The following is a 27,201-nucleotide window of genomic DNA, read 5'->3' on the forward strand; positions in this document are numbered from 1 at the left end:
CCAATCGCCGGGCGCCGGGAGAAGGCGCGCGCCCTCCTCGCGCCCGCTGGCAACTTCTTTCTCCCCTCCCCGGCTCCAGGCCGGAGCCGAAAGCCGGCAGCCAATCAGGACGGAGGAAAAAAAGCGTGAGGCGAGCGGGCCCGCGTGCCGAGCTGCCTATAAAAGGGGGGGCCGGGAGCGAGCGCGCGGCTCACTTGCCGCTCGCGCTACCTGCGGAAGGACGCTCGCGAGGTGAGGGCGCCAGAGCGCGCGAGCTGTCGCGCCCGCCCGCCCGCCCGCTCTTCGCCCCAACGGCCGCCGCGCCCCCGCCCCGCCGCCGCCGCCCTCCCGCCTCACGCGATGAAGACCAAGTTCTGTAACGGCGAGACCGACCCTTCCCCGCTGGGGCTCCTCCTCGGCTGCAGCCCCGGCGGGGGCGGCGGCGTCCTCCCTGCCGCCGGGCAGCCCCCCTCGCCGCTGGCTCACGCCGACCCCGAGGGGAAAGACCCCGTCGCGGCGGGCAGAGGCGGGGGCGCCACGACCCCGCCCTCCGCGCTGCTGCTGCCGCCGCCGCCGCCGCCTGAGGAGGAGCCGCCGCTCGACCCCCGAACGCGGCGCAGGGCGTATCTGTGGTGTAAGGAGTTCCTGCCGGGGGCCTGGCGGGGGCTGCGGGAGGAGCAGCTGCGCATCAACCCCATCAGGTCAGCGCTGGGGGGGAGGCGGGGCCGGTGGGTCGCTGGGAGTCCCAGCCGCTTCCTCACGCAGGAGGTGCGGGAGATGAGCGTCTCCCTCTTTTACTTCCCTTTTTTTTTTTTTAATTTTTGTAAGAAAAAAACCCTTCCTGTATTTGCTTTTCTGGGTGGTGGGGAGCAGGCTCGCTGTCGGGTGGGGAGCTACTGCGCATCCGCCTCCCGCCTTCGCTCAGGGCCGCCGCGGGTGCCCCCGCTCCGCGCACCGGCCGGCGGCGGGGGAGTTGCGGCTGTCGGCGGGGCCCCCCGGCGCCGGGAGTCTCTCCCGGGGGTGGGGTGGGGGGTGCGGAGGGCCCTGGGTTCCTTGTGCTAACCCCCAGGAGAGGGTGGTGGTGCGAGGTGACTGGTGCTGCAGCGCGGCGGCAGCGCCTGGGCCCTGAGCCGGGGAGGGGCGCCCGACCTTGACGGTAGAAGTGATGGAGCCGGTAGAAGCGGTTGCACCGAGTGCGGAGCTCCCTCCGGAGAAAAGAAAAGGAAAAAAAAAAAAAGAAAAAAGAAAAAAAAAAGTCGCTTTTTTGGCGTGGCCCTGACGCTTCCGAAGTTCAGAAGTTAGCAGGTAGATGCGGTGTATCAATGATGTGAATCATATTTTGGCATATATAGTAACAAGTACTTGTGACTCAGCACGTTGGCAGCAGAAATATGTAATTTAGGGATGTTCTAGAAGCCGTATGTAATGCGTTTGAGGTCCTGGCCTTCTTTGCGGAATTAAGTAGTCTATCTTTTGTATCAGTCCTGCATGCTAGTCAAGCCAGTGTCTTAGCTCAGAGTTTCATTTTTACAGATTTAGTGTTTTAGTGCTTGATCATTCTACCTGATCAAATGTGGAGTCACATACAGTTTCAAAGGATATGGTTGCCAGCTTCTCCCCTTGAGCCCTGAGCTTGCTTTCCTAGAGTTTATACTTTCGTTGATAACACAAAATATATGCAGATCTACCCCCAGTTAGCTAAGAGAGCATAAACTGTTGACAAAGCTCTGATATATAAAAGTATGATCAAACCCCATCATGCTCATTTCTAAATGTATTTTAAAAGCCTTATAGAAAACGAGCAACTCACTGAAAGCCAGTGCAGATAGTATTTGTATTTTTAGATTTCTTGTCATTATGACATGATCATAATAAGTTTATGAAGGGTGAGATTTTTTAGAAGACTGATACTGTTCCTAGACAGTAGACTACTCTGATAAATTGTCTGTAATCTGACTTGCTTAATTCTGTTTTCATCCTTATTAGTGTGTACTGCTGACTTTGGTACTTATTTTCCAAAGCCTTAGGTTTTAGCACAGATACTTTTGCATTTCTTGGAAATTTCCCCTCTGAGATACCACTTCAAAATGGCTTGGTGTTTCCAGATTGTGAGGAAGAGAGGATGGGCTGAAACTTTAAAAAAAAAAAAAAAAAAAAAAAAAAAAAATGTAAAACCATGCTAGTTGGCAGTTGCATTTATTTTGGCAAAAGTCTTCTCACCTTTCTTGACTATGGAGAATGTAAATGCAGCATCATATTGGTTTGCTGATTCTAGTCTTGCGAAAGTCAAGCATGCGGTGTGCGTTCTCGAGTGTGTTTGTCAGGATTGCCATTTTGACTGCATTAGTGCAAATTGTGTTCATGAACAGCTGTTAGGTAGTTGGTATCATCAGATGAAGGGGTCTGGTCCTTACTGTTTGAGAGCAAAGAAATAGATTTGCATCTAATCAGAATGCAAGTATATAAGCACATCTAACTGCTGTGGCTGTGATTTGGGGAAATCTATGGGAAGCTTTGAAAATAGGTGACCCTTTTGGAAGGGCTTACCTTTAAGTCATTTGTAGCAGTAGACTAACTGGTAGCTTTATCTGTATAAGAGTTGAGATATGCCCTCTTGACCCTTAAACAAGCTGCTGAGTCTACTGACCTTTCAGGAGAACAATACCTTTTATTAGACTCCTGTGTGGATTTCCTTGATTAGAGGTAACTTTTGAAGTCTTAAGTGCACAAACTATAGTGAAACTTCTGTTTAATGGAGTTCAGCCTCAGTAAGATACTGCTGTTTGGCTGGAGTGGCATAAAAAAAGAAGAGTCTCTGGGGTTTCATGCACCATATGCAGGCTGAGCATGTGTTTAAATAACTGTTTGTACGGGATTTTGAGCTCTAGTCTGGTATTTTTTGTAAAGTGGGTTTCAATGTGTTTAGGTCTTGTATTTTAGTATTGATATTTTCACCAAAGTCTACATCAGAGTCTTAGAAAAGGTGGCAAGTGTTTTTCAAAAAAACCTGTCTAGTACAGTTCAAATGAAGCCAGGAATGTAGTTGGTATAACTAACCGATGTTCTGATTGCATCTGAATAGTCTGGCTTTGCTCTTCATTTGATACCCTTTCCATCTGTCTGGTTTTTCTACCTGCTCACCTTCATGGTTCAAAGTTAGTTCATATCTCTTGTCTCTAAACATCCTTTTTTGGATGCCTGCCAAGCCACCTGGTTCTCTTCTGTCTTCTTTCTTGAGTGTATTGTGCAACTGCTGTTTTAGCCTATATTCTTGAGATTCCTTTTTTCCTTCTCAATCGTTGACTTTGGATACGTAGTCCAGCCCTTCTTCTCTGTATCATCTTCCAGTAAATACATACAGGTCATCTACTTCTTGATAGTCCAGAAAGTCTTTATTACATCCCCACTGAGTTGTAAGAGAACCCAGAAAAATATTTGGAAAAGCATTGAGAGGTGTGTAAGGTTAGAACGAAGAGCTGCATTTTAGCCACTGCATTTTGGATCTGCCATGGGTTCCTGGAATCAAAGCTCACTGCAAGGTAATGTTAAATACTTATGTTTTGGGTGTTACAAAAAAACTGCATTATTTTGTGAAGGAAATCACAACGTGACAGAGCTACTACTACCTAAATTCTAGAGTTACTGCAGTAAGTTATGTAGCATGCTACAAGTAAAATAACTTATTTTTTAAATCTGTGCTGCCTCATCCCTTTACTGTTAGCTACCATATTTGGATTGTATCTGTTTTTAAAAGTTCTTTCTTTAGTGGCGAGACAGACAAGCTTTTTCAGTAGAGCTGATTTGCATTTCTCTTTTGCAAGTACACCAGAAGTTTCAGTACTCTTTCCTTTTACAGTAGAGGAAGAAGTAATAGGGAAATCTATTGCAGAAGGGAAATTTGAAAACCTCTTAATGAACATATTGATAATGAAGAGGGTGCAGAAATGTAGCAAAGAAAATGTGGGTCGAGTAGACTGGTGTTCTTAGTGGGCTACTAGAAATCAAGAAACAGCTTCTCTAATCTAGTAACTACCTAGCTTGATAAACCTGTAGGAAACAAATGCTGTCGCTTTTTCCTGTAAGAACACTCTTGTAAAACTGTAGTTATATGAAAAGCCAGCATGCTTGTATAACCCCTGAATGGTTGAAGCATGGACTCCCTAGTTTGTGTCTTACCTGATAAGATTCTGAGGGTGACTTTAGTTTTGACAAATACACGAGCAGTTTTTTTAAAACAAAGAAGGGCTTTAATTGCAAATTTCAAAATTGAAAACCAGTCCCTAAGAATGATAGCATAAGTAAGACTTTCATCAGTGATGCTGTAGCATAGGTATTCAGGTTAAATCTTTGTAGCTTCCATCCCAGCAATACAAGCTCTTAATTCAAACTAAGGGGTTTAGACTCACTGCATGTTTTTAAGCTTATTCTGCTGTCTTCTTGCTTGTTTCTGCAACCAAGTATATCTGGCAAGTCTCCAGCATCACCTTCTAGAAGTCCTGAAAATAGTTAACAGAAGTCTATGTCTTGTCTTGGTTGCCTGTTGCATTTACATCAGTTTGTTCATACCTTGAGCTGTAATTTGGATCAATAGATCTTGATGGTGAACTATATATTAAGAAGTACGAAAGTGCCAAATTTTTTTTAAGCCTTACATGTTATGGGTTAGTAGTAGTGTTGGAAAATTTGCTCATGTTAGCATAGATCAGTTAATCATACTAAGGATGATTAGTGTGCCTCTAATTTGTAGAAAACAAAACATGTATGCTCATCCAAGTTAGCTGATAAACTTACCTTTCTCTTGATAGAGGTGGCCTCAGCAACATGCTGTTTCAGTGCTCACTACCTGATACCATTGAGACACTTGCAGATGAACCACGGAAAGTTCTCCTGCGCTTATATGGTGCAATCCTGCAGATGGTGAGTATGTAGAGTGCTTTGGGAGTGGGAGGGTTTCTGTAGCTTCATTGTAGTATGTTTGGAGATCTTCATTTGTGACACACTGCAAGTGTGTGCTGCTTTACCCTTTTGGGAATGTGTTTTAGTCTAGCAGGCTAGATTGTTAGCTTAAAGCAGTTTTCTTTATAGTTTGTTATTGTCTAGAACTTGCACTCCTTTCTATACAGATCCTGACTGGCGTATATCAGCTGAAGGCTCACTTGCTGTCCATTTGATCAGTAATGTTTTGTTTATGGTATTAAGTTTGGACCGTGGTGTTTCAGGAAAGTTACTAAAGTTTGCTTCTGTACAGTATGTAGGACTTTGGCATAACTAGCAAGATTGCAAGAGACTAAACTGCTTAATTTTAACCTTGGTATTACTTACGAATCTCGGAGATTAAAGCTGAAGGTTTTGTCAAACTTGTACAGTGCTCAAGCATTTCATTAGATCTCATGGGTAATTGTGTTGCTGGAAAACTTGATCTATAGTGTTAGAATAAAAATGAAGCACAAAATGGAAAAAAAAAAAGCCATCTCATTCCGAAACATGCTTTCCTAAATGTGTGATATGCCTTGTAGCTGGCATAGAAGCTTAGCCAGATGTTTGTCGAACTCTTCTAATGTTACTTCTCTTTTATTTGATTAGTAAAATGTAAATAGCACTGAAATTTGTTAAACCTTAAGAGAAGTGGTTGGCAAATCTGTTTAAAATTGTGAGGTTTAAAATCAAGAATATTTTGTAAAGGTGATCTCTTCTAAAGCTTACAGGCTATTACCATAGGACTGTACAGCAGATCTTCTCTTACCCATCTCTGCTAGATACTTGATTATATTGTAAATAAATAATCATAAGTGTTTAACCTTATGAAAAATTGTAGCTTCATAAAATTGCATTTGGGTGTTGGCAATTGTTTCTATTTGACTACGGTTTTATTATCCATTATTTTGATATTTTCCAGTACTCAGTCACTTGCTTTGAACAACTGATCTGATATCTGCAGATTGACTGTTCCTGAAATTTCAGCCCATTCTTCCTGCTTCTGCTGCCTTGACCAAACTTACCATTAAGAATCTCATTGGATACTGTCACTTAACTGGCTTTAAAGTGTTCTTTTTATTATACTTTGTTAGGTATTAACTTTCCCATGGTAGTAAGCTTTACCAGAAATATGTAAAAGATTCCAGTGGTTTGAAATAGCATGAAATGCTTGGCTACACCACTGTATGTGTGTTGGGAAAGTTAAACTGTTAAACAAGAAAAGTGTGTAGAAACTCATCAATTCAAGCTTAAATAGTTTTTCCTTTAGTTTAAGGGAAACCAAAAGCAAAGTGAAAAAACTGGTGAGAAACTGTTTTCAAAATGACTCCTAGGGTTGATGCTAAGAATTTTTTTCAGAATTATTAATGGCTTTAATGTAATGCTGACTTAATATGTAGAAGGCTTGAGTAGGAACATGGGCTGTAAAACTGCTGTAGTGGTAGAGCTTCTGTTGCCCAAGAGCTGTGAAGAAATGTGGCCTTTCCCTTATATTTCAAAGGAAAAATAAAGTAGACTCCAGAATTTGGTTGCCCTCCTCTTCCCTCAGGACTTTTTTTTAACTTGCCTTTTCTGTGCCCCTATCTACTGAAGAAATCAAAGTAAAATTTTGGACTCTAAAATCAGAAATAATTCGCTTTGAAAATTGAAGGTGTGTTCATAACTTTCTAACCTTTCTACTCTTGGTGTTGAAGGATCTTTTGAGATGTCTAACTTCCTTTATTTCCGTAGTGGCAGTGAAATGACTGCTTTTGTTGGTGCAGTTCACTAAAGGTTAAGTAAGCAGAGAAAGTCCCAAGGTAAAACTTTCAGATTGCATTGAGGTTCACAATTTTTGTCGACAAACATTTGTCTCTTCCAGCCCCTCTACCTTAAATGCAAGTTAAAATATAAGCAAACTGTTTTATTGGGGTATTTTGAAAACCTCACTTAGGATTTTTATGAATTTCTGGGTGGCATAAGCAGAATCTTCTGACAAGCCTGTTAAGAGGGAGTAATTTGATATTTTTTAGTAATGTTGCTTAAGTTTAAAGCCCTATAGAAATTAAGGAACACTGCTTAAGTAAGTTGAGTTTTGAGACCTTATGCTAAAATCATGACTTAATTCTTAATGACTTGATTTTAACTGCCACTGGGTATTAGTAGTTACCACTTGTTTGTTTGAGCCTTTGTAGCATGTTTTAACTCTTGTCCATTTTACTTTCTGTTGAAATTGGAGCACAAAACAGTGATATCAGCTCTTCTTATTCCTTTACTGTAAATACTAGAGATCTATAGCAATCTGCACCAAATTGTTTTATGTATACAAGGTTAAGTTAAAATTTTGAATAGAAGTGAAAAATAGACACATGATACTAACTTAAGAATGAATGATACTGGCACCATAATTCTTTGAGCCACCTTTTAAAGGAACCTTTTTTGCAGTTTGAAAATAGCCCCAGTTTGCTTATTATCAATCTTGGAAGACACAAATGTCAGTACATGAAACTCATCCAATATAAACCATGCCAGTTGGCTAAAGCTGCCACACAGGGAAGGCTTTGTGCCTTCCTCTGTCATAGCTGATATGTTTAAGCCAATTTTTTGTGTGCATGACTGTTTTGGGGGGAGTTGGGGGAGATGAACTGAGCTGGCTCGGCCATTATTATGAATGGTCGCACTGGCATGGATGTTTAAAAATCAAGGACTTCTCTTGAGTATATCCTTGAGCAGAACTTTTTTTTAAGACGAGTATTTGTGCTTGTGACAGGTTAAAGTACTAACCACATTAAAACTCAAATGTTTGAGGCACAATGCAGATATGTTCTACATTGAAAAAAGGGAAATGCCTTACTCTGCTTCACTTACACTTGCTCCAGCTTAGTTGCTAAATGTAAAGGGGAGCATTGAAAGTAAAACATCCTCATGACAAAATACGTTTACCTGTTGGCTATATCAGTGTTAACTGAAACAAAAGGTTCTCCAACAATGTGCCATTTAATGTCCAGACTCTAAGATTGGATTTCATATGCAGATAACTGTACTGTTTTTACTTAAATTCAGAACAACCAAAACTTCCCACATCTTAGAAATGCTGATAGGATTTCAAAATAAGATAGCATTAACAAAAAAGAAGCTCAAATTAAGGTGAATTTCTTTGAAGTTCACCTGTCAAAAGGTAACTTGGGGATTGATTCCCATTCTTTTACACGTGTCAAAAGAACCTTGAACTCTGATTCACTGGGCCTCTGTTACTTTGCAACAGCCAAAACAAAATCTGTATGTAGATGAGGAAAAACAAACCCGTATACCTAATGTTCCTCTCTAGTCTCTCGATTTCTATGTGAGCAGACGCAAAATAAGTATAAATGGTTGCCACAGTTCTGTGGTAAATCTTTTTCCATACCTGCCTTGCTGCCTTTTATTTTTTGTAACTAAATAAAATGCAGACTGCTGTGTAACTGTAATTATCAACGTCTTCTGTGGTTGTTGGTGTCCATGTCTGTTTGTAGCATGGAGTAACTACAAATCCCTGGCACTGGCAGACGGCTTGAAAGAAACCAAGCACCTCTTATGGGGATATATTTGTGTTGGGTGGAGTTAAGGGTATTCTGGGGGTAATGTACCACTTTAGTTGTATATGCATGTGTTCTCTGCTGCAGGCTTGCCCATGCGATCGTGCCTAGAGCACTCTGGTTTCCAGGTGACAGACACGATTCACGGTATAGTATGAGATCTCTGAAGTTGGAGCATTCTCTACAGCTTTCATTTTCTTTAGTAATGGATTTCATTGTTTAAAAATAAGGCTTAAGGAGCACCAGCTACTGTCTGTGCATCTGAATGTTTACAGCAATAACAAAATATCAAAGTACTGCCCCTTCCTTTCCTCTGCTCCCTCATAAGAGAATGGTAACTTGAAATGAAGAGGATTAGAGATGTCTTTGTGGCTTTTGTAGGGCTTGAACTGGAAATTATTCTTCACATGCTAGATTCTACGACTTCAGCAAGTTAGTTCCTTCAGGTCTGGCAGGGATCAGTGATCAATGGCAGATTCTTAGAAGCAGAAACAGTTATTGCTGAATCTAAACCTGTTTGTGTTCCCATATGCTGAAGTTCAAATCGATGTCTTCCAACAGCTTCTAGAATTAAGAAAAGTTTCCCCTGCATAGGTTGCCTCTAACCTCTCAGGCGGTTCCTTGTAATGTTGTAATTCCTTGGGATTTGAATTCCTAGGGATTTGTCTAAATCAAAGTATTGCAGTACCTTGAAGTCTTGAAAACTACTAAAGCTGAGTAAACTCAGAAAAATGGAGTTATAATGCAAGATTTTAATTTGTGAGCAGAGCTAAAGCTTATTTGGGGGGAAAAAAATGTTGCAAGTTCCTTTTCTAGACAGAATTTTTCTGTCAAGCATAATTTGGGATTTTTTGATACGGAGCTCATCTTCCAGTTACAAGAGAAATAAATTTCAGGCATTGGAGAGAAAATTAAGAACTCAATTTTTGGTGCCAAACTACCCGATAAATAAACACTGGTTATCTTTTGATCACAGATTGGATAATGTGCAATGTCTCCCATTGTAAGATTTTCATCTTGTACCTAAAGCTTCCTGCCTTAAAATCAATTTACATGATTACAAAGTAGACTCTGTAACAACTTCTGTTGTCTCTATGCATATAGCTGACCTCCCTTACTAAAATTGTAGTGAGCATTCCTAATCTGCTTTGAGAATAAAACTTCCCACAATAAAAGAAGCACTGAACAAATATTTAAAGAAATCATAAAGATGTAGAACACATGCTAATATTTTCATATAGAGTGATTAAAAACCTCCAGCAGTTAGTCATTCTCTTATTTGGGTAATTAAAATCTCCTCATTGCTGTTGAAGTAAATAAAATAGCTCTCAGAATTGGACATAAGTTGGAGTGGGCTATTAGAGTTTATGGAAAAACTGAAGTTTTGATTGGTTTAGCCAAGAACACGAGCTAAACATGTAGATCAAATACTTCATGATATGAGATGTTTTACTTTGAACCACTGTTCTAGTAGGCAATTGTGCAGAAAGAAATCAAAATCCTACCACCTTAACATCTGTTAAACTCTTAGACTTAAACTCTTAAACTTCCGTTGCATAAAACTGCATCCTGCTTACTTCATTCTCCTTGACCATGTGTACTGGAGACTTTTCTAATTCTAGGCTGAGTACATGGCCACTTGTGAAGACTGATCCTCTCCAAGCTCCCATTCATGTTTGCAAGTTATTTACAAATTACTTTGTATTCATTCTCCTCTGGACGCTAATGCTCCATGCTGAGGGAACAGAAAAGAGGAAGGGATGCCGCAGAAGTCTCCTTTTCTGATGACTCTGCAATACACATCCCTAACTGTCTCTTTCTAATGGCACAGTAGATGCCATTAGGCTATCTCCAACACTAATTTGAGGTGGACTCTTAGAACTGGCTAGCTCTTTATGCAGTATGACTTCTGGAAAGTGGATGCCAGTTCAGGTTCTAGGGAAAAGCCTAATCTGCTTACCTTCTGATGAACTGAACCATTCTGAGAGCACCATTAATCAGGAAAGACTCCTGGATGGTGAGTAACTTTCTGACTGTTCAAGAAAAATCTGTAAGATGCAAGAGTGGTATTGATGTAGGACATGCTTGTTCAGAGAAACCCTCTGTAAATGACTTTAATACTATTGAGTAGTTGCGCATTTAGCTTTAGTGAATATGTTTTGACTTTATTCATTTCCTTGAAAGGAATATAAACTAATAGTAGTTTTCATATTGTTTTGTTTTAAACTTATCCTAGTGGAATGGGAAGTACTTGCTGAAAGACCATCGATTCATGTTAACTATACTTCTTCTGTAGCTTCTGAAATACTGTAACGGCATAGCTTGTGTAAATCATTAGCTTGTTGTATTGTGCTTAAGGCAGCTGGTGTTGCTTAACTGTATTCCATTAAGTTCATATTTCCACCCTTGTTTTGGACATGTTAGAGCTTTGGAACAGAAAGGTATGCATACGGTCCTATGAATCAAATGTTTTTGTTCAGAAGGTGGAGATGCAGGCTACCTTTATGGGCCTCTAAAGCTAGTCTGGTTTAAACAGTCAGCAGTGGAATTGCAACATAAATAGCAGCCACAAACTCTCGCTAATTCTAAGCAAATATTTGCTTTCTCTTCTCCTTACCTTCAAGCCCTTTAAAGGACAAGGTTTTTATTACATCTTGAATTTTAAATGTGCAGCTCTATTAAAAGCATGTGCCATTGAGGGTTCAGTTGCTGAGGGTATGGTTTGATACTCTGAAACTGCCTTATAATGACTGTTAACAATCCTAGCACAATACATTATGCATGGAATTCGTTAAAGTTTTGCTAGTATACTGCAGTTCTTACTGAGACATCTTTAGCTTACATGGGCAGTTCATTTGAAGAAAAATCTTGGATTTGCACAGCCAGTGGTACATTGTATGTATAGCCTAGACAGCATACTGTAAATAAGGAAATTCTAGTCACAAGAAATTTGGAAAATAAGGTAATAGAAAAAAGCAATTGCTTTGCAAGCTTTGTAACATGCCTATTCTAATAGTCCTTCTAAGGCTTTTACGTAATCTCTGTAATGTCTCTTAAGTGCTTTAGCTGTAAGAAGAATGCCATCCCAGATGTCATGTAGAGGGACTTAATTTTCTCTTAATTAAAAATGTTCCTCTAAGCTTGTGATACACTGAAATCTTGTTTTGAAGTACTGGAAAACAATAAAAACATACCTGAAAATCAGCTCTCAGGCTATTTACAGGAGCAGCTTGGTCTCAGTGGCACATCCTTTTGAAAGATTTTGGAATTCTTGAAGTAATGTGGTGGCCAGAGGTCAGATGGATGCTAGTGCTGTAGCTGTCACAGATCAAGACAGTGTTGAGACATCTAGTTAATCGTAGCTGGCACTTCTACTCCCTTTGTTCTGGTGGTTGCAGGTTAATCATGTTAAATTTCATCTTCTCATTGTGTTTGCTTTTTCTCATTCATAGAGGTCCTGTAATAAAGGAGAGTCTGTACAGTCTCAGAAGGAAAATGACTTGCAAGTGAGTAATTAAGTTTGCTTATTTCACAGAATTTTATAGATGATAAAGAAATGTAGTGATCCTCCTTGTTCTAATCTAGTAGTTATTCCAACTGGTGTCTGGGCTGTGTTTCCAGAAACTGTAAACAGTAATGAAGAAAAGAAATCATATTTGCTCATAGGAGTAACACTATAATGTGAGTGTCTGTACATAGTTTGGAAAGATTGAAGCATTCTTTATTAACAAGAAACAACCCTAAATGGTTTCTTACCATTTCTAACATTGGTATCAGTACCACTATTTCTAACACTAGGCTGCTCTTTCTTTAGTAGAGGAAGATCAGTACTCTACCTAATCCCTATTTTATAATACATTGATGGACTCTTCTGAGGAAAGTATATGGAGCTGGAGAGAACTTCCTCTTGAACATGAAGTGTCTCTGATAGCATTGTGCTTGGATCACTGTGTTCTGCATACTTTAAAGTTCTTGCATTTGGAACCATTTCTGCTCATGCAGCATAATGTTTAGCTGAGTGTAATTTTTCATAGTCATCTGAACAGAATTTGGTAATCTAGATTTCTACCCTGGCAGTATTTTTTTCCAATAAGGGATAACATTGCAGCATGTTAACCAGATGCTTTGCTTGTTATGTACTATCGTTCTTCAGCTCTCTAATGGTTTTGGCAGTTACTAGGAAAAAGTACATCTTGTTTGATAAGTGCTGCTTTTCTTCCCTTTTATTTTCCGCCTTCTGGGAATGCCATCTGAAACAGTTCAAGCATTTGATTTTTTTTTTTCTAGTGAGTTGAAACTGGTTTTAAAATTTTTGTTGTTGAATAACTGCCTTTGAAGTTTTGTTGAACTTTGAGTTAAGTTCACTGGAACAGCTTCAATCAGTTGAACTGAGACTGAACTGAAAAATGTACTGGTTTGATTCCTCAGTTTTCTTCAGAGACTAAAAATGGAGGTGGCTTGATTTCTGCCCTGCCCCAATCCAGTAAAAAAAAAATAATCCTAAAGTTATAAAAGAAAACAAAAATCCAAACAAGCCCCACCCTGGTGCCAACAGCTCATACAAGTTTTGCAGTTCAGGAAGCAAGGTTTTGATCTTCAGAACTGTCTTTGTTGCCTGAAAATAGTGATTCTGTGCTGGTAGGTTATTGTTTTCTGCTATTAATCTCATAGTGCTGGAACTTCACTGTTGGATTGGTGTACTTGAGAATTCCTGTCAGGATGGATTTGTTAATTTTCTTGAGTCTACGTAAAAATTGTAGGTACGCTTGAACAAAGGAGTTAATAGCATCCTTTGGAGAGAAGAAAAACCTCTGGGTAATCCAGAAATGTTCTGGATCACTAGCAAAAGCATTGTAGCTGTTCTGAGCTGCCTGGTGTTTGATTGTGACTAGAGATGGGATAGTCAGTTCATAAGGTCTTTTAACTGGGATTATCTATGTTTTACCTTGGTTTTGCTATAGTTAGTGGAAACTTTCCTCAAAATACTAGTTTCATGTATTTTATAGTGAGCTTTTTGTTGAAGCAAGAATAAAGTAGAAGAAGCCTCAGTTCCAGCTGATATAGAAAGGCTTTTGATCTCTCCTTGCCTGAATGGGAGTTGCATGCTGGAAAAGTTTTGTAAACAGTGTTTATATCTCTTAGTTTTGAAATGCAACATTCAGCTCTAAGTATTTGTTTAAAAGTGTGAGTGGTCAAATCTTCTCCAGAAGCTTGTTTTAAATACAAGTGCTCATGGTTACATCTGTTTGATGAAAATTGAGAGCTTCAGAGCTTAAAACAACAGGTGGCTGTTTGGCAGTATAAGTATATTGCAAAGTATTTGAAGGCATTGAGATATGTAATTTACTTCAGTAAATTCTTGATGCTTTAAAAAAGTCATCAGGTGAACATTTAACTGAAGAGTTACTTAGATTTGTTCTGTGTCTATATGAAGCAAGCTATAAAATTTTCTAATGTCCTTTAGTAGTTTATTTCCACACCTATACTTGACAGTAGTATGTTGAGTGGAGACTTGCTAAAAGGTCCATCAGGTATTATGAAGGAGAAGCCTTTGTGCCTGAGATCCACAGATGGTATTCTTCCAGAGCTTTCATTGGACTTGTTCTCAAGTGACCATTCTGTTACAGTAGAGGAAGTTCTTTTGGTGCTCTAAACTTTTTTGTCTTTTAAGAGTCAGGAACCAGAGCATGCAAACATGAATATTCTTATGCTGCTGCTTTTAGATAATATTTGCCTGTAACTTTAATCTTGAAGCAGATCTTTCATGGAGAAATGCAGCCATCCTCGTTAACAGTGCTGTCACAGAAGTTTACAAACTTGCAGTTGTGTAGTTGTGGGTTATCTGAAGGTTCTAAATTTTTAAGCATGTCTTAAAGGACTAGGGCTAGGCAGACATGTGGCAGACGTAACGCAGAAGTGCACTGTTGAATAATTGGAAATTTCACTATTTCTGGTTGTTACTTCTGACGCATTAAGGGACATCTTAATGAAGAACACTTCTTTAGCACTTGCTGTTATCCAAGTATCATGAGTTGTTTTTTCAGTAAGATGTGAAAACAAGGAACTGACATCTCAATGGGAACAGTGGACAGGATTGCTGTAATCAGACTTTTAAAACACCCTGGTGTTGCACAAGGCACAGACAAATTCCGTATCAGCTGTTAATGGAGTAGACGTTCTGTAGCCTGTATCTAATAGCTTTTTGGTGCTTGGCATTAGGCTTCAGAACTGAACTGAAACGTTCAGATCTGTGGTGGCGAGGGCAAGTTGCAATGATTAAAAGTATGTATTTTTGGTGCCTTAGTTCTGCTTCGAGGAGTTGAAATGGAAAAACAGTGGAGGACATGGATGCTATACATTCATATGCAAATCATCTTCAACTCTCAATTGGTATTCTTGATGACTATTTTACTTTTTATTGAACTTAATGCTTCAGGACATAGTTACATGAGTCTTTCCTATACTTCAATATGAAATGCCAGAATTTCTTGAAGCTGCTGAAATAATGTGTGGGCCAGTAATAAAAACTTATCAATGGAACTGCATTAAGCATACTCAAGAATGGAAATTGTATAGCGTGAGTTATTTACTGTCTGAGACTGCAGTGACTACAGTAATGCACAAGGCTCTGTAGTCTGAAATATCTGAGAGCTTTCTTAATTTTGTGCTCTTAATTCTTATGCTTTTAAGTGTCATGGGTCAGACTGAGACGAGCTGCTCAAAAGTAGTCAGAGGCTTAGCAGACCTCTAGGATTTGAGTACAGCTGGATTGTGGTTAACATAATTGCCAGAAGTAGTGATTTATACTGTGGCTTCTCTGTTTACTTGCAGCTAATCTTACCCATCAAGAAAGCTATACTTAGTGATTTTAACTGTATTTGAGATGTATTTTATATTTCTATTAATTTTTAAGCAGTCATATTAAAAAGCTGTCTGCTTGTGATTGTTGTGGACTGAGTTTATTGATGTAAGGAAAACCTTGAAGAAAAGTTATCGAAACTTGAGGTATGTTGGGAGGTAGAAAAGAAAGAATGTTCATTCACACACACATGCTTCTTAGCAGGAGTTTAAATTATTCTGTCTCCTTAAAAAAAAAAAAGGGAAGATCTAAAATGTGCTTAATGGAAACAAATACTAAGTCATTCTTCTAAATGAAAAATTGGTTAGTTCAATCATTCACTTCATTCACTTGCATAGTTAAAATGTCCTTTTGTGAGGCAGTGTTCCAAACTGTGTTAAAATAGCCAAGGATAATATTTATAGTTCCTGTGCTATGCTTCAGTAGGATAAACTCCTTCAGGAAATGAATTTGCAGAGTTCCCACAGGTTAGGGAGGAGAGGGTGTTTTGGTTTTTGTGTAGTTTTGCTTTGACCTGGCCCACCAACAGTACCTGTTAAGTAATACATATTTTCCTCCCCAGCTTTAAACTTCAAAGCAAAATATTTGTATTGCTTCCATGCTAAGTACGAGCTGTTATTAGTCAAGAAACTTTGGTTAGTAAAATGTTGTCTTCTTTTTAAAGCTAACACTAAAATTTCTCCCTTTGCAGCAGTTTAGCAATTGTGCACACCTAAATTCATTTCTGTGCAAGCACCAACTAACACTTTAAGTTGTTTGGTGTTTTTGGGGGTTTTTTGTTTTTTGTTTGTTTGTTTGTTTTTTTTGTAGGGGGCAGAAGCCATGGTTCTGGAAAGTGTTATGTTTGCCATTCTTGCAGAGCGAGCTCTTGGCCCAAAGCTGTATGGAATCTTTCCACAAGGGCGACTGGAGGAATTCATTCCTGTAAGTCCTGTTCATGATTAGTTAGTGGGCTGCTGGTAGCTGTTTTAATTGATCGTGACAAGAAGGTCTCTGGACTGCCTGGAAAAGTAGGGATGTGGGAATGGAATACTTGGCAGCCTGTAGTAATTGCTAGCTGTAATTTGATGCAGTTATAGTGGGTGTTGGAGAGCCCAAATATAGCTCTTGCCAGGGAGAGATATCTAAAAACTCTTCAGCAGAGACTAATAAATGAAGATAAAAAGCCTGTTAGATACCAAACATAGCATTGGAAGCTATGGAGTAACACTTTCCTTTAACAGCAACAAGAGCAGATGCTTTTGATGTTCTTAAGTATTTATACCCAATCTGCTTTGAAGATATTCTTAGTGTGAGATGTGATATTCCCCAGGTCTTGATCTAGAAGAAAATTGACTTAAGTCATAAGTAAGCTAGACTGGCTAACCTGGCTTTTTCAAAGACAGCAATTTTGTAAGTTCATTTGAGATGAAAAAAGTGTATTGCTTGAGTACTGTGCTAGTATTTTATAGTATAGTATATAGAGACAAATGCTAGTGTTTGTAATTAATCATGCTTTTGTAATTAATTAACTGTATTTTAAGAATACTGTATTTTATTACAGAGCAGGAAGCTAAGTACTGAAGAACTAAGCTTACCTGACATATCTGCTGAAATAGCTGAGAAGATGGCTAGATTTCATGGCATGAAAATGCCATTTAATAAAGAACCTAAGTGGCTTTTTGGAACAATGGAAAAGTAAGTTACACAATACATAGAAGAAGTACAGGGAAAAATGTGGCCTTTTGTAATTTTGATAAGTATATCATTCTTCCTGAATGCCAGAGAGCACAAGCTCTCCCTGTACCCAGAAACTGTTTCATAGTTACTTGAGGAACTTAAATTACCTTGAAGAATAGTAACATTTTTAGTAACTTTTTAAAACTTTCTTGATTTTTAGTTTAAATGGTATCTTAGTATGGGAAGACTAATGTACTTATTGTCACAAATGCTGTACTGTTGTCTCTATTTAACAGATATCTAAATCAAGTGCTGAAGATTAAATTTACCAGAGAGTCCAGAACTAGAAAACTGAACAAACTCCTCAGTTACAATCTCCCCCAGGAAATGAAAAATCTAAGGTAGGCTTATTTTGTCTACCACTATCTTCCAATTTGCACAGTTTCAGTATGAATTTATATACTTGTTCAAACACTCTATACAGTATAATATCTTACATTCATTTTACTTTACAAGTTGGGGATTGTTTTTGGTTCTGTCACCAGCCTGAGTCTCATATGACTACGAATTGATACGATCAATTGCTGATCTGACTTGCTGATCAGTGAAGTCCAACTTCATTGTCCTGATTTTGGGCTCCTAATTAAGAAAATAGGGTCTTGCTAGAAATGAATAGCGCTTCAAATTCTTATAACAAAATCCATTCTTTACTTGGAAGTGGAACTGAACTTGGTGATTTGCTACTTACACAATCCTGTATTGCTATTTCCCAGAGCTATGCTTGAAGCTACTTCATCACCAGTTGTGTTTTGCCATAATGACTGTCAAGAAGGTAAGCTGCTAATATTTCATGACCTTGTTCAATGATGCAGTATTAAGACTTTTCTGGTCACTTTTTTGCTTTCTGAGAGGTAGTCACGTTATCCAGGTATTTCCCTGGCAGCTGACCTGAAACAGCAGCCTGTGCACTCCCAGTGTGCAACAGTTGCAAGGCAAAGTGCATTGGCTTCAGCAGCCCTTCATGCTGATTAAGAGAATGTCTGGTATCGTAACTGGATTAAGCCAAGCATGTACACATGCTCTGTTAGTACAGGTCAGTTGATCATGAGAGCCTTGGGTGTTTTCTGGTAAGACCGTACCTTTCTTAGCTGTCTGCAATATACATCATCAGGGTAGGATATACTTTAGTCCTTTTAAAAGAAAGATACAGAAAAAGTAGTGAGTGGTAAAAATGGAGACTAGGGTAGTTTGACTCAGCAGTTCTCAGCTTGCTCTGGTAAGAAACATTAGGAAAACCTTATCCATCTTTTTTTAGTGTGCTCTCTCTAGGAGTCATGGTGGGAGTAACAATTTTTCTGAGCCAGTTCTCTAAAGAGATGAAAAGGAGGCATGGCTGAAGGTGTTGGGTATGCTGTGTTTGTGCTCTGTGTCACCTGTACAGTGGGTAAGCTGGGCTGAGCTGGAAGGATGCTATACTAGGACTATATGCAGGGCTGTTTTGTTCTCGGGAGTCCCGGCCTTGTTAGCTAAGGCTGAGTAGCTGGCCTGGAAGAGGATTGCCCTGGAGAATAGGCACATAAGGTTACGTAGCAGAAGGGGGAGAAAGCCACTGATCTGAGGTCTGAAGAGCTAGCTCAATAGTGGTGGAGTCTGAGGTCTCCTTGCAGTACTGGAGGAATCAGAGCACGATAAGACTGGGGCGAACTTTGGAACCTAAATTTCCAAGGCGGGGAGTGGGTGGGGGTCTGAGAAAAACTGCTTGTTCAGTTGGTGCAAGGGTGTGGCATGGAGAACAGATGTACCTGTGGAGAGGGGACAAATTATTGCAGACATTGAAATTACTCTGGATTTATTTACTAGTTGGCACTTGACAGAGGCAGACTTGATGTCTTTCAGATTAATTGTAGTGACAAAGTGAATTGAAAGATAAAGCAGTCTCCTTGTTAAAAAGGAAAAGGCTGAGCTTTTCTATGGGTACTGGTTGTGTTGCATATTAGAATAGTAAAGTGATCAGCCTCTGGCTTTCAGGCTGCTGAAAAGCAATTCCTGTCCCAAGTGCTGTGTGATCAATGATAGTACTATGCCAGTATGAGAGAAGCTGCATAATTTAGATTTTAAGCTGCAGAAAGCAGTTTGGAAAGGGCTGCGAAGGCTGACAGTGTCACCTGAGTTAGCTGCAAGCTAAACACTGGAGAAGCAGGACCCTTGGGAGAACAAATCTACCTCTGCCTGTACAGAAGAAAACTTTCTTGCTTTCAGCTTTACAAGGTTTATAGTATATATCTCAACTTTCAATGAGCTGGTATACAGCCAGTGCAAACTGGCTTTTCCTATCATTGTTCTGCGCAGATGTAAGGGTAACTGGGATTATCTGTACAATGTTTCTTAAGATACACTATTACTTTTCTGTAATTTTCCTGGGACTTTATTGAATGTGCTGTATTATCTTAAAATTTTCAGGTAATGTCTTACTTCTGGAAGGCAGAGAGAATTCAGAAAACCAAAAGCTGATGCTCATTGACTTTGAATACAGCAGCTATAATTACCGGTAAATCACTTTATTCAGCAGGAAGGTGTATTACTTTCTACGTGCTACAGTGAGAGCAAGTACTGCACTGCTGATTATCTGTCTATTTTAGTGAATTGTGTTCTGCTCTATTAGTGGTGGACAGCAAACATAACTAGGAAAAAACAGCTCTGGTCCTGATGGTGTTGAGTATAGGCATACAGCAGAGTCAAAGTTGTTGGAGCTCCTTGGTTGTCCAGACTAGAGGACTTGTTTATGCACAGTGGCTTCTTGCTTGCATGTCAAAGAATGCAAGCAAATGGGGAGATGAGGAGACTGGTAGATTGTGTGTGTACATATGTATGTGGGGCAGGTTTGCTTTTGCTTTTTTTTTCCTTCAGTCCTTTCAAATGGCTATCTTATCTGTTCAGATGAGAGTAATCCTAGGTTTTTTCACTGCATGGTTACACATAATGCTTTCTGTTCTTACCTCATTCATCTAGTAACTGTGTTTAAGGGTGATCTAAGCATGTGGAGTCATTGGGATAGTTTAATGTTAGCATAGCTGGAACATAATGGAACCCTGAATTCCAATAATGTAAAAGTGGGATACGTTAAATACTTCAAATATCACCTCTTCGTCTGCAACAGTGCTAATGTTAGAGGTGCATCTGACTTTGTGCCAAGATGTAGTGCATATTCAAGTATTTTAACTGTCTCCATTGGCATAAAACTTGGTAGCAAAGTCTAGTATATTCATGTAGCTAGTAGCTTTCATTTTTAACTGCCCATTTTTACTCATTGATTTTAATAACTTCCAAAAAAGTTGTATTCTAGTCATCAGTTCTCTACCTCCTTTAACAAAACTGCAGTAAGTTCTAAGTAGCCTTGTGCTTTTAAACTTGATTTTAGGTTTGCTTAAGCAAAAACAGATTGCTAGTATGCAAATATTGAGGTACTCTGTCTTTTATCTCTTTTTCAGAGGATTTGACATTGGAAATCACTTTTGTGAATGGATGTATGATTACACGTATGAGAAATACCCATTCTTCAAAGCTAGTGTTCTTAAATATCCTTCAAAGAAGCAACAGGTAAGCACATAAGACATAATAAAATGCCATTGTCCACAGTCTTTCAAATCTTAGCTCTCTCTTCCAATTCTGTTTTGAATACAAGGGCATGTAGTGATAGGACAAGGGGTAATGGCTTTAAACTGAAAGAGGATAGATTTTGATTAGATATAAGGAAGTTCTTCACTGTGAGGGTAGTGAGGCACTGGAACAGGTTGCCGAGAGAGGTTATGGATGCCCCATCCCTGCAAGTGTTCAAGGCCAGGCTGGATGGGGCTTTGAGCAACCTGGTCTAGTGGAAGTGCCCATGGCAGGGAGGTTAGAACTAGATGATCTTTAAGGTCCCTTCCAACCCAAACCATTCTATGATTCTGTACCAAGACCTTTCCTCCCTGACTTCCTTAAATATAACACTTCTTGTAATCCTGTCACAGTTTAACCCCAGACGGCAGCTAAGCACCATACAGCTGCTCACTCACTCTCCCCTTACCCAGTGGGATGGGGGAGAGAATCAGGGAAAAAAAAGGTAAAACTCATTGGTTGAGATAAGAAAGGTTTAATAGAACAGAAAGGAAGAAACTAATAATTATAATAATAACAATATTAAAAGGATTGGAATATACAAAACAAGTGATGCACAATGCAATTGCTCACCACTTACTGACCGATGCCCAGTTAGTTCCTGAGCAGCAATCTGCCCCCAGCCAACTCCCCCTCCAGTTTATCTACTGGGTATGATATCATGTGGTATGGAATAACCCTTTGGCCAGTTTGGGTCAGCTGTCCTGGCTGTGTCCCCTCCCAACTTCTTGTGCCCCTCCAGCCTTCTTGCTGGCCAGGCATGAGAAGCTGAAAAATCCTCGACTTAGTATAAACACTACTAAACAACAACTGAAAACATCAGTGTGTTACCAACATTATTCTGGTACTGAATCTAAAACATAACACTATACCAGTTACTAGAAAGAAGATTAACTCTGTCCCAGCTGAAATCAGGACAAATCCTGACTATCTTTGCTTTAAAATCATAGAAACTACATAACAGCTATTCAGGATAGAATATTTACTCTGTGCCATGTAGCTACCTACTACAAAAAGTTCAGTAGTTGTGGACTGCAGCTGTGAAATTAGTTGACAGTAGCAAAATGTTGTCTGTTGTCCTAATATTGTGTTTTTTCTTAAATCAGACTTCCAAGCAATTAGTAGAACCACCATTAATCTTAAAGCTAACTCCAGCACTGTTGATGTTTGGAAAAAATAAATGACAACTTATTAAAAGGCCCACCTAGTTCTGAAAGAAGCAAATATGTCTTGAGATGAAGAGCTGTAACTCTGTTGTTTACTTGCCTTCCAGCTTCATTTTATCTCCAGATATCTGTCTGCATTCCATGATGGCTTTGAAAGTCTAAGCAATGAAGAGAAGTCCAAACTAGAAGAAGAAGTGTTGATAGAAGTTAACAGGTAACTTGTCTTTCACAGCTGTACCTTGAAACTTCCACTGTGATACCTGTACTTGTATACCTCACTGGGTGGAGAAACTTCTTCTAAGAGAGATTATAAGCTATTTATATATGGAAAAGAAAAACCTGTCCATTGTAAACTTTAGATATGTGGTATACACTATTAGTGGAGTAAACAAAATACTACTCCATGGGGAAGCTAATGGAATTATTTTTATAATGTCATACTTGAAGAAAAGGTGTGGACATCTGCAACCTAGGGAATACTATTCTAACAGAATATTGAAATAAGGTGTGACTTATCTGGGTATTTCAATTAAACATAGCCTTGTAATTTCAGGTTTGCCCTTGCATCGCACTTCTTCTGGGGTCTGTGGTCTATTATACAAGCAAAGATCTCATCCATTGAGTTTGGTTACCTGGTAAGTTGTTGAATCGTAGTTTCATGTAACTAAAAATGTATATTCTATGAAGTAACCTGTGGTACATTATCAGAAAGTAAAGGAAGTGGCCCCTTACAGCAACTAATATCTTCTAAGTGGAGTAGAACTTAAAATCAATTTGTTGCTACTTTGTGCTCTTTCCTTAAGAATGTAAAGAACAACACAGATTGTAAAGTGGGATGATGCCTTGCAGTGAAGTGTTCTTGTGCAGTAAGAGATCCTGTGCAAGAGGGAAGCTAGCATGCAGTAAGCGGGAATTTGGAAATAGTCAAAGTGCCTGTGTTGATATTCAGTGTGCAATAATATCGATGTCAGGTAGCTTGTTGTACTTAAACAGATCAGTCTAACTCTTGGTACATGTTTAGTGTGCTGTAAAGTGATATAACTTTCAGGTACACTGAGTGTCCTGCAGGAAGTGTTGCAAAAGCCATCCTTTTTAGTGAAATGCTGACTTTTTTAGTTCCTGTTTTTTCTGACATGCTGGTAGCAGCTAATAGTGTTAGGAAGGAAGATTAGAGGAAATTTTAAGAGGCCAGAACACCTCTGGAGAGATTATCCTTCCCAAATAGAACTAATTTAATGCATTGAGATGATGGATTAGGAAGGTAGCACAGTTAATACCTTCATTATGCTTCCCCATACCAAATAAGAGAACTTAGCTGTGTTTATTGTATTGAGTACTGAATGTCCCTTATTTCTCCAGGAATATGCGTTATCCAGATTTGATGCATACTTTGATCAGAAGAAGAAGCTGAAGGTGTGAATGTGGGAGGACTGGCCTGTTGGTTACTGTATGAAGAGGGCAGCTGGACAGAACTTACACTGTGCTTAGGCTACTGTATCTCTAACGAAGGTGTCACTGAATTCCAGTTCCTTGGAACGCAGGTGTACAGTACTGATGACTGTATAAAAATGACTTGTTTACAGTTTCGTAAATACTTGGAATGAGATTGGGAGGCAAAAGTAAAACACAACAGTGCAATATCTTTAAATCTCTTTGATCTAGAAGGTATTTTATATTATGGGAGAAGCTTACAATTAACTGTCAATACCACATGTATCAGAGCAAACAGTGTTACTATGAGTACATTTTCTAGAGGGGTGTTGGCATTATGGTTTATGTTGTAAGTGGAACAGTTGTAAAAGATGATTCATTGTAGATGCTGCCTCTTAATGAGAAGGAAAAGCAAAGGAGACAACTGTTAAACTGTGAAGTAGGCTTAAAATCTTACGGTGAGATTTGGTTCAACATGCCCCATGAACACTATCTTCAAAGCTGCTGATATGTTACACCACTTTAACCATAAAGCAACTAAACACATTGAAGCAGTACGCTTTAAAGTGTTATCTACACATACGTGAATGTTTCTCTTAAGCTGGTGTGCCTGTGAAGTACGAATGAACTTTGAACTGGACATTCTGAAGGAGTTTGTCCCGAACTGTTCATTCCATGCCCTTCAAGAACATGCTTTAGCCCAGCCTGGTTGTCTCTTAAAATGCTGTGTCCTGCACAGGGGGTTCTGTGGGCTGGCAGCACTGGAAAGAGTGCCTTGAATTGCTCTAGCAACTCCCCAGATAACTGGATTGGCATTGACAATACTTGTAATTGGAGCCCATCTCTCTTCTAGTGTTGCCACAGTATATGGCTGTAAGAAATAGTAGAGCCAAAGACTGCGGAGAACACTTCAGGAAATTGCTGTTCTGCCCATCCAATGCTTATGTGGCTTGGGAGGTGCTTTTCTTGCACCTTCAATTTTCATCATGTTCCAGCAATCCAGTGAAGTGGAGTGTCTTGTGGGGGGAACAATAATGTGCATATTGAAACTTGACTATAATCTGTGTACATGTCATCTAAAGATTTCTTTAGATTTTTGGGAGCTTGTTTGTTTTGAATGTTATTTGTTTGTGCTTTCTAACACTGTATTATAAATAATAAACTTCTAAGTCTACCCTTTTTCACTTGTATAGCAAATACTGTTTCAAGCAGCTGAAAAATGCAGCATTTCATGTACTGTATAGCATAACTTGTAAAAGCTGTCATTTTATTCTCTAGTATAGAGAATCATTTTTCATACACTCAGTTATACTTCATAATAAATATAAAGCACTTAGAATATCAACTATGATGTTTTTTAAGTCTTCATTATATCTGCAGGATAAAATAGATGCTGTTTCTGGCCTTAAACTATGCTGGAAGTACTTTTTGTGCTTACCTTCAAAGGCAGACTAATGTAAGCTTTAGGATCAATGCTGTGGGGTATACCTTCTACTTAAATGTCTCTTTAGCATTTATTGTATAACAATAGAAAGTGTGGGGAAGAACGGTTGTTAAAGCAAGTGATGCAAAGTAGTCAAGATGAGTTTATAAGATCTGTAGTTTTAGAGGTGGGAAAAGGTTTAGGTGTAAGTACTTCACTTTATCTGTCCTGTTAACTACCCTAAAAACAAAGGGAAAAGTTACCAGCATATATGAGTTTTACTGGCACACCAGATGAAGCATCTATAGTATGAATAGCCAGGTAATTTCTCTAGGCTACTGAAAGCTTCATTGAACAGGTACTATTACACACTGTAAACCTGGTGGGAATGGCCATGGTCATGAAAGGGGTGGAAACAAAACAGTTCAGAATGATGCTTTGCAGCTAGTTGGAAAGGACATGCATAATAGGTGTCTTGATTCTGTAGGAAGCCTTGTTTTGTATTGGAAGAGTAAGTTGAAGCCTGTGGAGACTGTTGTCCAACTCATCCATTGCATTTCATGCTTCTCAGCCAAAAAGGGAAGGAGACTCAGTCATGGTAGTGCTAGCTAATAGAAGGTTGCATCGGAGGTGAAGCCCTTTCTTAGACCTGAGATGGTTCTCGTTAAACAAATTGAGAGGAAACTAAGCTATAAAGTTCCCTGGCAAAACTGCTTCAGGCAAGTCCCAGAACTGCAGCTGTACTCCAGCATTACTACTGTGATTTCTGAGGGTGACGGGAAGGAAATGCCCTGAAAGAGAGCAAAGCATGCTCCATCTTGTGCCTTTTGTAATGTAAATTTGTTTTAAAGAGGGTGGGATTCCCCCACGTATTGTGTGGTAGGCTTGGTGGGGAGCAGGGAAGTCAAAACTAATGAGCAGTGAGCAATACTTAGTCTCTTCCTGGTATGATTTTGTTTTCTTTGAGAACTTGAAGTAGACAAACAGGAACTGGAGCACAGTCTTCTCTTCCTCAGTCACTGAATGTTAAAGCTGACTTGTAAGCTGACCAAGCAGCTATTTAAATGTATTGGTACTTGTGTAATGGAGTATTGTCTTGTGAAGCCATATTCATAAGACTTAGTATAAATGTAGTTAAACATTTCTTAGTTCTGTAACTTCAAAATAGTTATGGTCAATCTGATTTGTTTTTCATAAAGGCAGTTTTAAAACTACTGACTAATCTTCCTTTCAGTTGATTTGTAAATACAACTTGTGCTTGAGCTCTTTCTTGAAATTGCTGGGTTTTATTTCCACTTTGTGAGTTCTTGTCCTAGTGTCAAAGTCACTGGTGAAAGGACCTGCTATTAACTGGGGAAAATACGACTTTTGGTAAAAGAGTTAAAAAACCAAACCCACAGCAAAACAACCTTTTTAAAGGAAACTTACTGCTTGTCTAGCCAGACAGCTAGTCTCAGCTGCCACTTTGGGGTGATTCAGTATGTAATTGGCATAGTCTAGGGTGTATCCCCATCACTTCTACAACAATTTATGTGAGACAAAAATCTGAATGCTTAGACTTGGGGGGGGGGGGGGAGGGGGAGGAACTCACTGATGAACTAACCCTGCACAATTTGGCCTCTGCAGTCTTGGGGCTATATCAAATGCACTGCCTTCTCTTTAACTGAAAAAAACCCCAGGTATTTCTGGTCTGGACTGGACACAATCTATTAATGAATTAAACATCTTTCATGGTGGTGATGGTACTAAATAGAATGAGGCCATTACATTTTTGGAGTTGCTGTTCTCTTGATTAGGGAGAAAGTTTCTTTTTCAGCCTTACCCTCAGGGAACACACTCAGCAAGGAGCAGCAATGGTGAAAAGCAAGAGCAGCCTTTGCTCTCTGTGTAATGTGACTCGGTCTTTCCACCAAACGTACAGAGTTATTTGCCACAGTGGGAAGAAGCTGAGATATTTTTGATATATTTTGACCAGTTACTTTTTGACAACTGTGTTGGTTTTCCACTGCTAGGCTTCTTTGCTTAAGGGTCAGAAACTACCTTGGAAAATCCCTGTTCCCCAGCACTGAAGATACTAACAGGAAAAATTCGCCATGGCTGTTTGGCATTCCTCTTTGAAGCAGCTTTGAGGTGTGATAGTGTTCTGAAAAGCAGTTACCTGAAAACATTACAGATCAGCTTCCTCCCTTTGTGTGTCTCCAAATCTTCTAATAGCAAGAATTTCTGCTTTTTTCCTCCCTTTTAACTTGGCTGAGGTCACCCTATAGCTTAAATGGAATGAGCTGGGTTTCACTCCTTCAGATGGATGTGATTATTTATCCTAGCTGATTATGGCTGTGTAAACCCCTCAAGGGTACTGGGGCTTGCAGCTGTGTTGTCCAGGGACCTAAGTTGTCCTGCAGTTCACTTACTAGACATGATGGGAAGGAAGGAACCTAGCTTAGTTCTGCGAGAGTCTGTAGAACTGGGAACTAAAGAATGCATCCTCTGACTTGCAAA

General features: G+C 39.4%; 1 protein-coding gene across 2 annotated transcripts; it reads left to right on the forward strand.

Annotated features, from left to right (window-relative positions):
• The first annotated feature begins 132 nt into the window (after nucleotides 1–132).
• Nucleotides 133–25,916, forward strand: CHKA (choline kinase alpha). Of its 2 annotated transcripts, XM_049820622.1 has the most exons (12): nucleotides 133–680; nucleotides 4,785–4,896; nucleotides 11,960–12,013; nucleotides 16,177–16,290; nucleotides 16,910–17,043; nucleotides 17,322–17,426; nucleotides 17,799–17,857; nucleotides 19,486–19,573; nucleotides 20,514–20,622; nucleotides 21,956–22,062; nucleotides 22,402–22,483; nucleotides 23,208–25,916. In XM_049820622.1, the coding sequence occupies exons 1-12, from the start codon at nucleotides 340–342 to the stop codon at nucleotides 23,265–23,267; spliced, it is 1,365 nt and encodes a 454-aa protein (XP_049676579.1). In that variant the 5' UTR covers nucleotides 133–339; the 3' UTR covers nucleotides 23,268–25,916. The 2 variants fall into 2 exon arrangements, with proteins under 2 accessions (XP_049676579.1, XP_049676580.1); XM_049820623.1 differs by lacking the exon at nucleotides 11,960–12,013.
• Nucleotides 25,917–27,201: the final 1,285 nt, after the last annotated feature.

Source organism: Accipiter gentilis, chromosome 17 (assembly GCF_929443795.1).
Source record: "Accipiter gentilis chromosome 17, bAccGen1.1, whole genome shotgun sequence".
Lineage (NCBI taxonomy): Eukaryota > Metazoa > Chordata > Aves > Accipitriformes > Accipitridae > Astur > Astur gentilis.